Below are 17838 nucleotides of genomic sequence, written 5' to 3' on the forward strand. Positions count from 1 at the left end.
TTTTTTAATTGAAAAATATGAAAAAACAAGCCATTGAGTATGTCACAGCTTCCTCTGTTCTTGTAGTTTAATATATGACAAATGAAACGTCAGCATTTATTTGCTCTTTTTTTATCAAGTGAAATCATCAATTTTTAAATAAATTGGTCTCAAAGCATGTCTGAGGAATGACTTCAATTATGTAAATCATGAAATAAAGTGGTAGCCCAGCCAGCCACTTTTAGTCAAAATGAAAAAAAAATAGGAAATACATCAGGCACCCATATAAAACCATCATACCTAGGTTATAACAAATCAGCATGTCCAAAAAATGAGAACTTTAGTGTATTTTTATGAAACAAAGGCCGGCAGTCAACCATCTTTGATTAGATTGTTACACAGATCAAATTTCATTGATGTGCTAAAACACATTTACCTGTACATCAAGTTGAACCTAACCAGACAACAAAAATGTAAGACAGAATTTAAGGAATTGTGAAGATTTTGGTCAAACAAAATAGGTGACAGTACCGGTAACACAAATAAAATTGCTTGTGAACCAAGGTTGGACCTAATTGAACTGTGTGAATATGAGATTTAGACCGAAATGTGTGAAAACAGGCAAAAACTGCCGATTTTTGTCAAACAAAATGGCTATCAGGCGACCATCTTAAATTGTAACATAATCAACTTTCATTGATTTGCTAGAACACAATCATCTGTAAACCAAGTTTGGACATAATTAGGGACAACATCAAAAGTTCAATGTAGAATAAAAAACTTAATTCCTTTAGTTTTTTCCCCAACCCCCCTACCCCCCACTGAAACTTAATTGATAAATATTGATCACATCGTCAGACTACATTCACCATTAAATACAAATTGACAATCGGACAGTAGTATGGCATAGCAGTTGGTTCTAGGTACATGCTCTGAAATTGACCTCATTGGACGCACATATTTACACTCGGACAAAACCATTTTCTCGTCTTGGATGTTTTTTTTTTCATTTTCTGTTATTTTTTTCCATGATTGGATAGAAAAAAAACGAACTACAAATACTCTATGATTTTTTTGACTTCATTAAAAAATAAAATCGTTTTTGTAGGATGGAAACTTTTTAAAGTCAAACCCCCCACCCCCAAACTAAAGCAAATAAGTTTTTTATCCGACATCGATCTTTTGACGTTCTCCCTTAGACAGTACGGTAACAATTTGAGATATAAGCAGAATTGTGAAAAAAAAAAAATTGATTTTCGACAACAAAATGGCTGTTAATCATCCATATTGCATAGAATCTTGGCAAAAATCAACTTGCACCTTTGTGGAATAATATACTGCCTCTGTACCAAATCTGAGGAAACTCAGTATTTCCAAATTATATGCAAAAATGAACAAAAAAAAGTATTTTTGGCAAAAAAAATGGCCAGCAGTTTACCTATTTAATAAAAAAAATTGGGGAAATAATACATGTATACATGTATATGCCTCAGTATAATAAATTAGTTATGATATATGTGATATCATGCATGTATTATTGCCACACACCTATTTAAAGGCATTGATCTACCATGAAGTGAAATAGAATTAGATATATCACTGAACCACAATAGAAATATTAGTGTACCTTGGTATTGATGAGTTGTTCTTGTAGTCGCCGATGTTCTTCTTCCTGTCTTCTCTGTTGTTCTTGTATAAATAGTTCCTTTTCAACTTGTTGCTGTTGTTGCATTATTTTTAACTTTTCTTGTTGTTGTCTTATTTCCTCCTTGGATAAAAGGAAATGAACCAATGTGTGAAGTTTTAACTTAATTGGTCTATGCATGTATGAGACTGCAATTGTTTAAACAAGATGATCCTAGTCAGCCATTTTAGCAAAAACAAAAATGCATAATGTGTTTGTCTCATGTATGTGTAAAGTCTGAACTTGATCAGTCAAGGCATGTCAAATATATGAATCTGGAACTACATTCTTTAAATCAAAATAGCTGCCAGTCACCAATTTTGAACCAGATCAAAAAAATAAATTGATGTGCATCAAGCTTACTGGTACCAACTGTACTAGCAAATTGGAGAACTTGAACTTGACAGCACATGCACAGAAAGTATACCTGTTTTCTTGAGAAATCTGTAATAGTTGGAGCAGTGAATGAACTGGATGGGAGCTGTGGAGAGCTAGGTGGGATGTCCCTGGGTGGTGATCTCTGCTGTTGCCTTGGTTGCTGTTGCTGTTGTTTTTGTTTCAGCTCTTGTCTCCACTTTGGTTCTTTTTTACCTCCATCTACAGGTGGGCGTCTTTTGGGAGGATCATCCTCAAACTGATTGATTTGTGCCAACTGCTCTGCCATGGCCGCAGTGCGAGGACTTTTCACAGTGGTGGCTTCGTCTTATGAACAAATTAAGTATTAGAAATTTTTAAAAATGCATAAGTACACTTTATTTGTTGTTGCAACATTTTACACATATGTATTTTTCTATAATTTCTTTTATCAATTTTGAACCAAAAACACATTATTTTCCATTTCCTATGTGAAAGATGTCAAATGTTTTCCTTACCTGTAGTTTCCATGTAATCTGGAGTTCTAATTCTGTGTTGAGACGAGTCCCATGGAAATGGGGATCTACGTTCAGGAGATAATAAAAACAGGCATCAGTTATAACACCATAGTACTACCATTGTAGAAGAACTAAGCCACAAATTAAAATTTCTGTCTTTGTGCTGTATTTTTGGTTATATTTTTTTGAAAGTCCTTGACATAAGTACCAAATATACCAAATGTAACTGTTACGGTATTCTGAGTCTGAAAAGATTTTTTTCTAATAGTTGGAAATGACCAACAAATCCCATAGATTCTGCAGTGATTGATTTTCCAGTATTCTAGGGCATTAAGCCACTGAATTATGTGAGTTTTTAAACAATGAATCAAATCCGACTTGTCAAAACATAATTCAATAAAAAACTATTCGTGTGAAGACTGAACTATAATGAAAGCCTGCCTCATGTGGATTTTGTGTCTTTAAACCCCTTTCTCTCTTCTTGTATGATGACTATTGTACTTCTATGTTCTATATCACTGTGTATAAGCATACTTCCAACACTGAACATACTTCATAGGTTAGCAATGCATGACAGAAATTTAAGTAGTCTAGATAAAAATAACCTCTCAAATCTGTTCCGATCAGATAATTATAATTTGTCTAAGTTTGCTCATATTATTTCATATTTCATACAGCATATCTGATATTCATATTTTATTGAAGTAGTAGACAATAAGTCAACATTCACTTCCATGCAAAGAGGATGGTGGCGTACATTTATATACTTGTTTAAAAAGAATGCTGTACTGTGTAATTAAACTGCACACTAACAAATGGTATGTGCAACAGAGACATTTCCCTCAGTGTACTATCATATTACTGCCATATTGCAATGACAGTGAACAACAATTTAGAAACATTTAATTAATACTGCATGCAGATAAACACAGGACATTAGAAGAAAACTGCAATTAAATACAGCATGCAAAAAGACATTACATGCATTTTACTAGAACAACGGGAAACATAACATGCATATAAATACAAAGACAACAACTAGAATACAAACACACCACAAGTACCAATATGGGCACCACTAGAAATAAAGGTATTACTGTAATTGGTCGATAAGTAGCACATGTGCTTACATAAATGACAGAGCTAATTCTCTGTTTAAAATATATAACATTTTAACAACTCAGTATACAATTAATGCAATGTTTGATTCATATGTGATTCTGTATGAGAAGTGCTTCTAGTAGAGCAAATACAGTAGACACGGACATGCAAAAATATGTAATCTGCTAAAACTAGTGCTTGCAGATTGAAAACAATACATAAAGTATGGAACTGAAATTAACTGAGATACATATAAACACCATGGTAAAATAAGTAACTTACGATGACATGTCAGAAAACCCAGTGAGTTGAATTGTAGCAGAAATGTGTTATAAGTGTCATGAAAAAAATGAAAACAATTTTGAAGGCAGTGATAGATAGAACATTCTATTTTTTTTAAATGCAAAAAAAACCAAGTCAGTTCACACGGAAGTTCAACATTTCTGTTTTATTTGGCCAATGCGTGATACTAGTACAAAGGCTTGAAATTGCTGGTGGAACATGATATGTTGTCAGAAAACTGAAAGGCTTTAATTTTATGCAAATTATGCAACTGCAGGCTAATCCAGTTCATTCTGGATCCCGCTGGATCTTAGCCAGGTGTTTTCATTTTGACGAATCAAAATTAATAATAGAATAAATCTCTTTTACTTGGTGGTCAAAAGAAATTAATATTGAGAGGGAAGAGAATTTTTTTTCAATGTACTACTGGTGATATACATTCCACGTGCAAACATAATTGATGATAATATGCTAAATATTTTGCAGGTGCACAATTTGCATAAATTTGAATATTGCTTCTCTAACGTAAAACATGTTAAAGGAATAAGTTGTAATATAATGTAATATTATTTCATTTTGAAATCAAATAAGTCTCCAGGCAATAGATATGAATATAAAAAAATAAGGAATTATTCATTGTAACTTGATTTACAAATATTTAGCAACTTACGTTGTGTCTCTTTTGTCAGGAGTTGAAAATAAGTCAAGTCCACTCTCATCAGGAGTGGTGGCACGTTTTGGTGGAGTTAACTGTGGTCTGAAAAACAAACAAGGTCATTACTAAATATGCATTGTGAAAAATTCTCCTGAATTGTCCTGCACCTTGAGGGAATGCTATTCTGATAGAAAATGAATTTAAAACATGGAATATATAAGAGATAAAAAACAGGTTTAAAACATGTTTATACCGATATCATGTGAAAGCTTAGACTTAGGTGAATACGATAGTGCATATGCATACCTATGTTTATCTAGGGAACATCTTAATTACAAATATTTACAGACTTGCTACTGAAAATGGATTGTCAAAAGCCATGTATGTATGCTATCTAGAGAATGTCTGAATCAAAGATCAATTTTAAGCTGTTTTACCCCAGTTGCTACTTTAAGGTTAATGGAATGAACATGTTAAATGAAACAGGATGAAAACAAGTTTTTATTTGGTAAAGGTAGGCACAAAAATAATTAAAAGATATTTAACAAAAATACTACCATTCATGAACAAGAAAACTATCCTAGATAGCAGATCCCCCAGCATTGCATTCGAGAACCAATACACACAGAGTATGAAGGTGATGAGAATTGAATTAAAACATGGAGAGGTATAAGTTTACACAACTCTATAATATACAATGTACTATTCTGCAAATTACTATCATCCATACCAACATTTAATTTTAATCATATTCATCACTCTAAAATAATATATGCATTGACAAAAACAGAAAGACCATCACTCATACCAAATTTCAAGAAGATGTATGTGGACTTAGAATATTTTGGCTAGGAATTTATTTTCGCCATTTTCGCTGAAGGGATTATTTTTCTATATTTCACATTCAACTCATCAAAAATCAGTGAAAATAAATTCCATACAGAACTTTCAAAAAAGGATTTTCAGCGAAAATTTAATCCAGCAAAAATAAAATATTTTACAGTACTTGAACAATTAAGTATAAAAATCAAACTTACTGTGCAAGAGAGTCTACATCAATGTCATCTCCAAGGCCTAAATAATCAGCACTGGATGTCTTGCCACTGCTCTTAGGTGTTGAGGTAATCATTGGTGTGTTATTGACCTTGGGTTTGATTGGCTCAGGGTCTTTATTTCCTGTACTCAATCCCAGCCAATCAGAAGTGCTGTCTGATTTGGGTGGGGACCCAGAAATTCCCAACCTATCAGACTGCCTGTGAGAATCTATTGGCAATGATGCTGATAGTCTATTTTTTGATCCACCTTCATCACTATCGCTATCTGCAAATCTGGAAAAGAAAGAAAACATAAACCAATTTATCAATGGCAAATGAATTTATTTGTAGCACTAAAGATGTATTTCAGAATGTTTATAGATAGGCATTATAGTATAGCTACTACAAACTGCACAAAACTTTATGATCTTAAATATAGGTTTATCAACAGCCTGTGCTATATTCATCTCAATTTACATATTAATTACTGTGATTTCCACATCACTGAATACAGTGGACCACTTCGCAATCAAGATTGGTTCATTTTTATCAGACACAACAGGTCTGTAGCTCTCATTTTTCACATAGTTTGTTATACTTTTGTTTCTTGTAAAACAGTAGGGGTTATTCATCCATTATAAGGTGACCATTGTAGGAGTTTTTTTTTGTCGCTCCCTAGTTTTGTAATCAACCCATGGTTGACAAAATAACCCTACTGATGATAACAAATGAAAGTGCAGCAGCTTACAGCCAAACCAAGTGAATTACAGAACTGCAGCTATAGAATTCTGATTCTTATATACCCCCCCCCCCCCCCCCCCGGTATATACCTACATCATAAACTTCTTAATTCATGAATGATAATTCAGTAATAATCAAGAATTAAAACACTTCAATAAACTGTTCATAGTAATTAATCTTATATCACACAGAGGTATATATCATGAAAAAAAGAAACTTTCACAATTACAGAATGTAAATTCTATGCTACATGTAGAAAGTACATTTGTAATACTACTACTACTACAGTACCACTGTACAGCAGACAACAAGAAATTATTACATGGATACACAAGTAGACTGACCTAATAGAAGCCTCAAACACCCAGATATAACACTGTAGTAATTTAACCTTAAGATGAAGAATGCTTTCAAAATCATCGGAAACAAGAAGCAAAAGATGGAAATACAACTTATATTAGCATGGCTGTAGTTGGAAACTAGACAGATGAGTTGAGTATGTGACACATCCATTGTTTATTATAGAGCAACAACACACTGAAGTACATTTTTACCTCAAACCTCAAATTAATACTAGCGTGTGCATTTGTGAATAATTATTAGAACTACATAATAACAACAGAAAAAATACACAGTCTGGAATCCAGCTTCCAGAGTAATCACAGACACAATTATATATCCTTTTTCTCCACTTGAATCCAGATAAAATTATGATGGCCAATGTAGTTACAGACTGTACAGTAATGGAGTAATAATGATAAATGTACCATCCAATATGCATATCAGTGTGATTGGCAGTATCATCAATTTGCATGAAATAACTAGTGATCTGATTTGAATGCAATATGAATGAATGCTAATATAATAAAAATATTTTGAGAAGACGTAACACACATACAGGTGAAGTTGTAAAAATCTTTGTTCACAGTACCTGACAGATCTTCTGGAACCAGCTGTTCCACCTCTTGATCCCGGCGTAGCTGCTCTTGATGTTGGAGGAGTTGTCACAGATGATGGCATGTAACCACCAAATGTGTAGTCCTCTGGTTTTTGTTCTTTGGCATCTGTCAAAAATATATTTATTTAAAGATATTAAGCCAGTGTAGTTGTTTTTGTACGGTAAATACAGCTTGTATAATCGTAAATAAGAAAATATATATATTTCCTGAAATGTTGCTAAATTATTTCATGTGATTGGTCATTTTGAAAGTCTGGGGGGAAAAATGTGGGTACCGAAACTAGTTTTTGAAATATGAATTTTGTAAAAATTCAATTAAAAATGAGTAGGACTTAATGGTATAGTCCAAGGTCATTGTTTTCATAGAAAAAGGTTCAGGTTCCCCTACTTTTTATTTGCTCTTTGTCATTTTCGTGATGAAATCTTTCACTCAGCAATGTATAAAGAACTGTCATTGCTTTTTAAAATATTCTGCATTCTAACTATTTAGCACCGTCCATTCTGAACACAACAACATTCTGTCATTTATGGCCATTGTTCCTATCTCCCTATCCAAAATGTAAAAAGGATGAAATGTCTTACCGGGTTTGGGCTTAGTATATTTCTTATCAAGTACAAATTGCCTGCGTTCTCCCGTTGGTGGTCTTTCTAATGATTTACTGGCACTGCTTGGTCTACTTCCAAATAACTCATTTACTTTAGACTTAGCTTTCAATATTTCATCGTCGTCTTTGCCCACTTTTTTCCCTGTGTGTACAAGTACGGTTTATTACATCAAGCACTCATAGCATTGTGCTACATAATGGCTGTCCTGTCCTCGGGGCGGAGCAACGTCACAAGACGTTCCACGTTGCTAAGACGCGTACCACTGTACCACGCATTTCTACAGGTTCTGCACGCGCTGCTGGAGGAACGCAGAACGCAGAGCAAAGAGCCCGGTGAAAATTCGAGAAAACAACAGGAACTCAACTTTGAAGTAATCCTGAACAATCAAATTTATATGTGTTACACACACAAAGGTAATCTTTTTACACTGTTCAGGGAATCTCAACAACCATTCCAAAGTACCGTTTTCTGATGAGAGTTTTTGGCCTTTGTTTTCACCGTGATAGTTGCCATGCGATGAAAATGCCCGGATGTCCGCCCCCGAGAATACTGCGGTATTACTAAGCCACAACAAACATTTTGAAAATTTGTGAATAAATGTAGTTTTTTTTGCCTATTTTATTTTTGTAGTACATTATTCATTTCCATTGGATGGGTGAAGCAGCTGAAATAAAATCTAGCAAAATAGTTTATCCAAGAAAGTTTTCCTTGCCAATGGTTCAAAACACATCAATAAAATACCGCTGTTGTCACTGAAAAATGAATTTTCTTTTCCACTTCATATTCATTTTAGACTACCGTACTATATTCGAAATTCAACTACCAACTGATTGCAGTTGAAGCGAAAAGTACTTTTTCAGAAAGTCATTCTTCATTTTTACAATCAGACACATACCTGGACGTGGACTGTCATCAAAACCTAGCGCATCCAGTACATTTATGTCATCCCCAAGGTCAATATCATCTTTTCTTTTCTTTGGAACTTTAGTAACTTTAGGTTTCTCTGCTACATTAAAAATGAAAGAGGGATGTAACACTCATTATTAAACATCTACCACCAAAAACAATAGAATTTGCCATTTGGTAAAAAGCTGTATTATAGCACCAAGCTGTATTTTTATTTGAATAGACATTATGCAACGTAATCTTATCTTATCTTATTTGAAGTGAGCCATATCTTTGAATAAATAAATAAACAAATCAGCACTCATTCTAAAATATATTAGCACTCATTTGAACATTTAAATATTCCTTTAAACAAGGTAAATTTAGTCACCAACTTCATATTCTAACACTTTTCTCTGGTTATATCAGACACAGAAGCATTACAGTGTGATAGAACAATTCACTCATACAAATATTCACACAGAGCAAACAGATTTTTGTTTTTTTATTTTGGGCTATAAATTATTACTACAAACAGGAAAAAGATGTATAATAATAAGATTATCACAAGAATACCGCAAAGTATGCACTCAGGCAGTACAGGTCAGGTCACATCTCATATACAGTCAGTTAAATTTTTAGTATCTCATATACATGTCCTAAAATAATATGAAATGCTCCTTGCTTTGGTAGAATAAGTAAGAATAGCTTCTGAAAAGTAGAGCACCTGAGGATGGATATTCAAACTGAAATTAAATGAAAAAAGCAAATACTTGTACTATGGCTTATGACCTACTTTGAACTGGCAATTCATATGTAGTATCTGAAGGCGTGGACTCAGCAGCTTTTTTAGTCTCACTCTTCTCATCATCTTCATCGTCACTAATCAACCCCTTGAGAGGATCTTCTTCATCTACTGGCAGGGCTGCATATATTTAAAAAAAAAATACTGTGATGTAAATCAAGTATTTGAGTAAAAACCAATATGCAGACGTTTTACTTAACACTTTTACTTAACAGTTGTCAATGATTAAAACCAAATTAAACTCCACATTTAAGACTCAAAAATCCAAACACATTCAACATGTTATTATTTATGTTTGTGTTACGCAGTGAAGATGAAATTGCCATATTGGATTTTAAACACAGCTCATGCTAATGAAGTTACAACATTAAATCAAGCTAGTCAGTATACATACAGCTGGGCTAAGTAATAGACAAGGTGTTTCATTGGAGCAAAATTTAGTGATTTCTGGAACACTAAACAATTTATGTAAGCATAATATGTGCTACTAATAGAGCAAACAAGGTGTAAGTGACAACTTATACTTACATGTGTAATCAATGGACTTTCTTTGCTTGCTAAGATCATACCTAGGTTTGCTCTGAGATGATTTCGGTTGGGAATTGTCTTTTAATGACTGGTTCAACAACTTAGAAAGTTCATCATCAATGTCTGTCAAAGATAAAAACAAGGTGAAGAGAAAAGTATTCAATGTTTTTTTTATTCTACTTATTTGTTTTTGGTTGGTAAGGGTGACCGCAGAGTAGTAAACTGACTGAAAATCTTCACCTTCTCTGTCTTAAGGTCGAAGCCTAGTCATAATTTTTGACAAAATTGGTCATAAATCGCATGACAATGTTCATTAGTTTATTATGTACAATCATGAAGCTGATGTCCCATGGTACAATGAAATAGCATTATTTTGTGTGTTACAGTTATGCTTTTTGAGAAACGTGTTCTAATTTTTCTTAAAAATTGCTATTTTTAGAACAATTCCACAGAACACAGTGTTAAAAGAAAAATTGCATTTTTGACACTTTTTAAAAACCAGATTTTTAAAATAATTCAGAATAACAAAAAGTACTCCTTCATTAACAATATATGATTTTTTTCAGCCTATGTCACCAGGCTAGATTTTGAGATAATGCATAATATCTTTGCCATAGGAACCTGTGGTAAAGTGTTATAATAGTGTCAAAATGGCGACTTTCCACTAAAATGCAACCATTAATTACTCGAAAAACAGGCTGGTGACCCTCACCTTTTTTTAGGTCAATATCCTTATATTGCCTTTTTAATTTATGAGTAGGCTTCTACCTTAATTGATATGGAATTTTGCAAACCTTTTGTATCTGGCTTACTAATTACCGCATCTTTCCCTCTTCGTGTTGGTGGTGGTTGCTTTTCAGGCTCTGCCTTGGAAGGTTTAGATTTTCTCTTCAAAGAACCAAGTAGATCATCATCCATGTCACCCATATCCTAGATGGAAGGACAAAAAAATTATATTTATATTATTACAATTTATGTGTGTGTTTGTGTGACTCCTCCTTGACTGTTAGACGTTATCCCTTTTTTCTAGAACTATTTACAGCAATTAAATGGTCCTGCTAAATGTAGAGACTACATGAAATCAATGTGTACCCAAATGTGTTTTAAGACATTTTTGTAGATTGATCTGGATTCATCTGAGCACTGGCAGTACAAATAAAATGGTGTTATTAGCATAATTTCGACAGAAATTATTGTTTCTTACATGTAATACTTTGTTCACATCAGTCATATCTGCATCTGAGACTTCAGACTGTTAAGAAAAAAAAGAGGTTATGAACAAAACAGGAACAACGACTTTGTATTTTGCTATAAACATGGTTAATAAAACATTCATTTCAAATTGAAGTTCACATCAAATCAATCTTGAATAAAAATGCTGACTAAATCTTCACCAAATAATAATAATAATTATTATAATGTTATTATTATTATGAATCTGCTGTCATACAACTTTTTTTTTAATTCAAAATATAAATACAACCAAATAGTTTGGCGGCTAGGTGCTATAAAAGTTGTCCATTTTGAATTATTCGTAATTCTTGTCCGAGATACATTATGTAAATATTATTATTACTCGACACTTACCAGCTCACTTTCACCAAGTTCAGCTGCTAAGTTACTATAGAAGTCAGGATCATCATCAACTCTGAAAAAAAGGAAATAAAATAAAAACAACAAATATGAATTGTAGAACAGAAAAGGGAACAAAGAATATTAGATGTTTACAAGTTATGTAAACTTAAACATGTCTATTTGTTTTTGATCTAAAAAATTGTCATTTTGCACATACAATAAATCATTATCTGGACCCAATACCCCACAATTATGCAACACGTTTAGCAATGGCTGATAGTTTTTATATTCCCAAAATGAATCTAACTTTATGCCAAAAAACAATTAAATTTACTGCAACACGCCATTGGAATTCCCTTCCTAGCACAATCAAAAATGAAATGAACAGACACACATTTAAATCCAAATTAAAAAATGCTCTCCTAAGTCAGTGAAACGACGAAATGTCTACTATAATTTCATTTCATATATGTTTTTTTGTATATATATAATGTTTATTGTTACTATTCTGACTTTGTATAATTAAGTTTTTCACCAAGTAATTGACAAAAATGCTTCAATCAGTTTATTTTCTTTTATCTCTTTTGTTAATTTAAGATTTTTAATCCATTCAATTATTTAAATGTACAACTATGTACCTGTCTATGACTTATTAATATTATTATTTATTGTTTATTTTGTTCATTCTTTATAAGGGTCATGGACTAGACTAGTTCTAGGGAACTATTTCCATGATCCTCACTATAAACAATTTATATAAACATCTAAATATATATATCTAAAATTCAAATTATAGACTTATTTACTTAATTTTATTTACTCATCTGTTTATATATCACATTTATTTTAATATTATTATATGTATATATGTTTATAGTGAAATAAACTTCATTCATTCATTCATTCATTCATTCAATCTAAGTAATAAGCTGACATCAAACAAATCTACCTTCGAGGCTTTGGACTGCTTTGAAATCCAAACTTCTTCTTTGTGGTTGGAGTATCATCTATTGTAACAAAAACATTATTTGTTAAATGGACTGTTCTTTATTAAGGTGAAAGGCAGACATGATTAGCAATTAATTAATCATTAGAACAGTGTTGATGACATTATTATGTACTAAACTGTGAAACAATGACAAGTTGTAATGGAACTAAACATGCTCAAACCTGCAGGGCAGAATTTCTCAAAATGTATGGAGTGTCATCTAGTTTAAGCAAAGACATGTAGAGCATTTTTTGTACTACTGTCCTGGTTTTAACCCAGGGAATGTCTCATGTTATCAAATACTAGACATATTATAATTGATACTGTCAATTCTTTAACCAGTGTACTCACCATCACTTCCGAGTAAATCGCCAAGAACATCGTCCAAAGAAGTCTGGTCTCTGGCTGCAAGAGTGATAATAATAATAAACACAAAGTTAACCAGGTAGTCAATGCTATCAAAGAAATCAACATTAATTGATGGAAAATTTATGTTATTTCATAGACCCTAACAAATATATTTAGGGTATATGGTTATTTGGTGAGTGGGTTTAGTTATTCCTGGGGAGAATACGGCTTAAATTAATAGCATTATGTACACAACGGAAAACATCACCGAGTCCCAACCCTACCTAATAAATCACATAGATATGTTTTGCATCTAGAATTGTAAGACATTCCTTTTAAAACCGTGAAATTAAATAACAATACTATTTAACATATACCTCGCCCGCTCCTCCGACCACCCAATCCTGGAAACGTAGCTGACTGCAATATCAAAATAAATATATTTAAGATTAAAATGAAAAGAGTAATGAAAATGCGTTAGCTTAAATGCACCAAAATAGAGATTTATTTTAAATGTTCCTTGATTTTGGCTTGTGTCCAATGACCGTTGCAAGGGACGCCATACCATTCATCGACTCCAACGATCGACCCTGATTCACTTCCGTGCAATCCTGTATAATTTTCCAAATCGCGATTATTAGTCAACGCCTTACCTTACTCATAATATGTGTATATTCATAAATAGCTCGTGGTTGTTAATTAGTGATATTTCTGACCGGAGACAAATCAAATCCTCAAAATATTTGCGATGATCAGCTGCAATTTGTTTGCAAACAACTTCAAGCCGCCATGATGAAAAATGTGTACAATCTGCGCATGTGCAGAACGTAAGACTTTTTTCCTTCTGTGCCCTCATGTGGTGGCGCTTTTCTTGTCAAGGAGCGTTTGTTTGGAAGGCCATTCCCTGAGCAAAGCGGCTTGTGACAAAACTCGTGGATATCAAGTCTCTCAAACCACAGACCCTAAAAAAGAGGATATATGTTCAAACGAATGAACATCTTATATATATATGAAATAATGGAATGCAGCAAAACACGGGTTTAAAACAATTGTGTTATCAGATTCCGACATCATCAACACAGCTGTCCCGTCGGTCAAATCGTATCTTAAATTCATAATAACGGATGTTGTGTTTAATTTGAAATAAACATTAATTATTGAAAATTTGAGGGTTATTCAATGAATACAACGTATATATAACAAACTGAAATTAAAACGTGTATTTAATGATTAATTGTTTTCATATATTTTATTTCATTTTAACCTATTATTTATTTGCTAGTATTGGTGATCATGAAAGCCTGGAAAATGAAAAAAAACACATATAAAATGAAGTTCTAGCTAGAATAAATTGTATTAAGATTTCTCTACAACGTTAGCGATTGCAGTTCAACTTAGATTTGCATAAAGTCTCTTGGCTTTCTGTTTTATTGAAAAAAAATCAAGAGACGTGTAAGTTGAACTGCCTTCGCTAACATTGTAGAGAAATCTGATTAAAATTTATCCGAGCTTGAACTGAGAAACAATTTGGACATTTCAAGTTTTAATGTACGTCTGGTGGAGAGAGGGGCTGTTCAGTTTCAAAACCGTGCAATTCTAACTGACCTACAATATAGCAGTAATCTTAACAACTATTTTGTCCGTTATAATATTTTTTTTAATAACTTCAGGTGAAATAAAATGCTTTATCTGTATATTTACATCAAATTAAAGTGGCATTATGGGTAACTTAAGATTATTCTTAATGTACTCAAGGTAAAATAATAACAATAATTCAACTATAACAATTACATGTATCACTCCGCCGAAGTCCTTAAAATTAATATAGGGGTCATAGGTCACCCATGCTGGCTATTCACGCAGGCTGAGTGGCTCGACGTGTTACATCTGGCGTGTGAAATGTGTCATTTAGGTCAACATTTGAAAAAAAATATGATAACATTTTACATATATTGCCATCGCTGATAATCCAATTTAATTATTCAATTGTAAAATTAAACTATTTGTATTTTAACAACTAAAATTGAAGGATATTACTCCTAACTAATTATAAGAATGGACCCGCTTCATTTTAGCGTCGCTAAAATATCAACATATTCTACTTCAACACAAACACGGCTTTGTTAATGACATTGACAAAGAATAAAAACATCATCAATGAGGATACATTGGAAAGACCGGAAGAAGCACGATTTTTTAAAATATATTGTTTATCTATAATTTATGTTCTACATGGTAATTACAAAGTGTCAAAGGTGATTGGATTATGTTGTCTATACCTGATACGGATCATAGAATTTGGTCGCACGCGGTCTTAACTAGGATTTCTGTTTCAATCATGATGAAAAAACATAATTTTGGTTTTATACGTTTGTCACGGTTTTGAAATTTCTGGGCTTTTTATTCATTTATATTTAAATTATATTGCGCCATTTACTGTTCGGTCCCAATACGTCACTTACCTACCTTATTTGCATAATTTATGTTCTATTTCGACAATCAATAAACCATTCGCCTCAAATAAACCTTTGTATCATAACATTAGAAAAAATACAAAGAATACATGTATATATACATTGTAATAATTGTTAGATATTTAAATTAATATATATAATGTGTAAGGACGGTCTATAGAGGGACTGTGATATATGTGTTCGTTATATTCAAATGCGCTATGATAAGCTTGAACCCACAGTAGTATCACGTGATACTTCCACTTAGGCAAACCAACATAGAACACGATGTAGTTATCAGGGCGTATTGTTGATTTGACTGATGTTGACATTGTCAAAAACATTGGATCAGTGAATCTCAAAGTTGTCAGCAGTAATTACATTCCGCAGTCGCACTTGGACTGACTGATACCCTCTCGATATTAATCTTGACAATCGTCTGTCAGTCCGTTGCATGCTTTCTCTGACACCCACGTGCACTCTGCCACATTTAAGTTATCCACAGAATAACGAACTTGACAACCTCACGATTAATATGACTGCCAATTTGCAAGCAGTCGCTTTCAGCTCGGACTACTATAGTAGTATGAGCTTCCAGTCATTCGGAAACTGGACCGGGGAAAAGGACTAACGTCGTGAATGCCTATTGTGTACAATAGAATAAAGGCGACAGATTGTTTTTTGTCGGAAATGCTACGATAAACATGATGTACAATGTATGCTTGTCATTCATAATGAAAACAATTATACTCCGGGCAGCAGAAATCTCCTCGTACCCGGATATTGTGTCAAAACAACCGCCAGAGGGCGTATTTTTTTTCTTCAAACATCACAATCATAAGGATGTTTACGTAAAGTCAATCCAGGTAAATCTCCTACCACTCCAAAATGTTTGTTCATGCAACTATAACATAATCTTCATGTTGCCAAGGGCTCGTAAGTTTAATGACCACTGCAGCAATAAATTTCACTTTAAAAGCCATAGTTATTTTAACACGTATCTCATGCAAAAATAAAAATCGATCGCATTTGTTGCGATCCTGTGTTGCGATTACGCCTTATCTGTGACGTAACACTATACCAACCAATAGGCGTAAACAAGTCACATCAACTGACGCGTAACCGACCTGGCTACGAGACACGTTAGCTCTGAGCTCGTGTGAGCTGTCACACCTGAAATTGGTACAGGATCAGCTGTGCTGCACTTATGGATTGTCGGACATCTTCTCGAATTGAGTATTTGTCTTCTCATTAGTTGCCATAGAAACTGGCCGGTGTCGTGTATACATAGCTTGTCACAAGGGCTTATACGAGAACGATAATTCAAATTATGAACACATCCCGTCCACTAAATACGTGGCAATATGTGCATGTGTGCGTCATCGTGTATCAGCAGTGGAAACTATGGTAAGCATCACAAATTTGTGTTGGCAAACTTATATACGCCTGTCCTTCGTATTTACTATTCGGTGGTTATTTTGAACTCAAACTACCGAGTTTTAACGCCGGGTTGCCCGTCTGCGTACCGATTAACGGGTAAATATATTCTTTAGAGTATTTTAGAAATCGTTCTCAGACTAAACGAGCTTGAAATTATAGACTAAATTGAGTGAAAAAAATCGCCGAGTGTATTGCAAGACGATTGAAGATTTTATTAAAATATTTTTGCGCATGTTTTTCAAATGTGATAGAGTACGTTGTAAATATCGATTTACTAATAATTCAGTTTACGCTTTTATGCAGACATGGCATTTCTACTTTCTCTTTACAGAAACTACTTTTTGGTAAGTGGATATCTAACCTTTTGTGAAATTTCATCTAACCGGGTCTTTAAACACAAACCAATATATTTACGAGTTAAACACGAGAAATCTCAACAGTCTCTACCATTGTGAGTACTCCCCTTGCCTGGCACGTCGCTACCATTGTGAGTACTCCCCTTGCCTGGCACGTCGCTACCATTGTGAGTACTCCCCTTGCCTGGCACGTCGCTACCATTGTGAGTACTCCCCTTGCCTGGCACGTCGCTACCATTGTGAGTACTCCCCTTGCCTGGCACGTCGCTACCATTGTGAGTACTCCCCTTGCCTGGCACGTCGCTACCATTGTGAGTACTCCCCTTGCCTGGCACGTCGCTACCATTGTGAGTACTCCCCTTGCCTGGCACGTCGCTACCATTGTGAGTACTCCCCTTGCCTGGCACGTCGCTACCATTGTGAGTACTCCCCTTGCCTGGCACGTCGCTACCATTGTGAGTACTCCCCTTGCCTGGCACGTCGCTACCATTGTGAGTACTCCCCTTGCCTGGCACGTCGCTACCATTGTGAGTACTCCCCTTGCCTGG

The 17838-nt window shown here is 33.9% G+C and overlaps 1 protein-coding gene across 3 annotated transcripts in view; it reads right to left on the bottom strand.

Annotated features, from left to right (window-relative positions):
* The window catches only part of LOC100377811 (fas-binding factor 1 homolog), a 32349-nt gene extending 18520 nt beyond the window's left edge, over positions 1-13829 (bottom strand). Inside the window, exons 1-17 of one of the 3 annotated variants that reach the window (XM_085502041.1) lie at positions 13695-13829; positions 13419-13461; positions 13045-13098; positions 12655-12712; positions 11718-11778; positions 11335-11382; positions 10925-11060; positions 10131-10253; positions 9594-9722; positions 8808-8915; positions 7889-8053; positions 7280-7412; positions 5611-5901; positions 4589-4675; positions 2536-2600; positions 2091-2365; positions 1607-1747 (exon numbers count right to left, since the gene is read on the bottom strand). In XM_085502041.1, the coding sequence (XP_085358167.1) occupies positions 1607-1747; positions 2091-2365; positions 2536-2600; positions 4589-4675; positions 5611-5901; positions 7280-7412; positions 7889-8053; positions 8808-8915; positions 9594-9722; positions 10131-10253; positions 10925-11060; positions 11335-11382; positions 11718-11778; positions 12655-12712; positions 13045-13098; positions 13419-13461; positions 13695-13703 (1926 nt within the window). In that variant the 5' untranslated portion in view covers positions 13704-13829. Of the gene's footprint in view, positions 1-1606; positions 1748-2090; positions 2366-2535; positions 2601-4588; positions 4676-5610; positions 5902-7279; positions 7413-7888; positions 8054-8807; positions 8919-9593; positions 9723-10130; positions 10254-10924; positions 11061-11334; positions 11383-11717; positions 11779-12654; positions 12713-13044; positions 13099-13418; positions 13462-13694 lie in introns of all 3 variants that reach the window. The other 2 variants (XM_085502042.1, XM_002731151.4) reach the window with 2 other exon arrangements.
* Between the last annotated feature and the right edge of the window lie 4009 nt (positions 13830-17838).

The sequence above is a fragment of the Saccoglossus kowalevskii genome, chromosome 8, assembly GCF_978046115.1.
Source record: "Saccoglossus kowalevskii chromosome 8, keSacKowa6.1, whole genome shotgun sequence".
NCBI lineage: Eukaryota > Metazoa > Hemichordata > Enteropneusta > Harrimaniidae > Saccoglossus > Saccoglossus kowalevskii.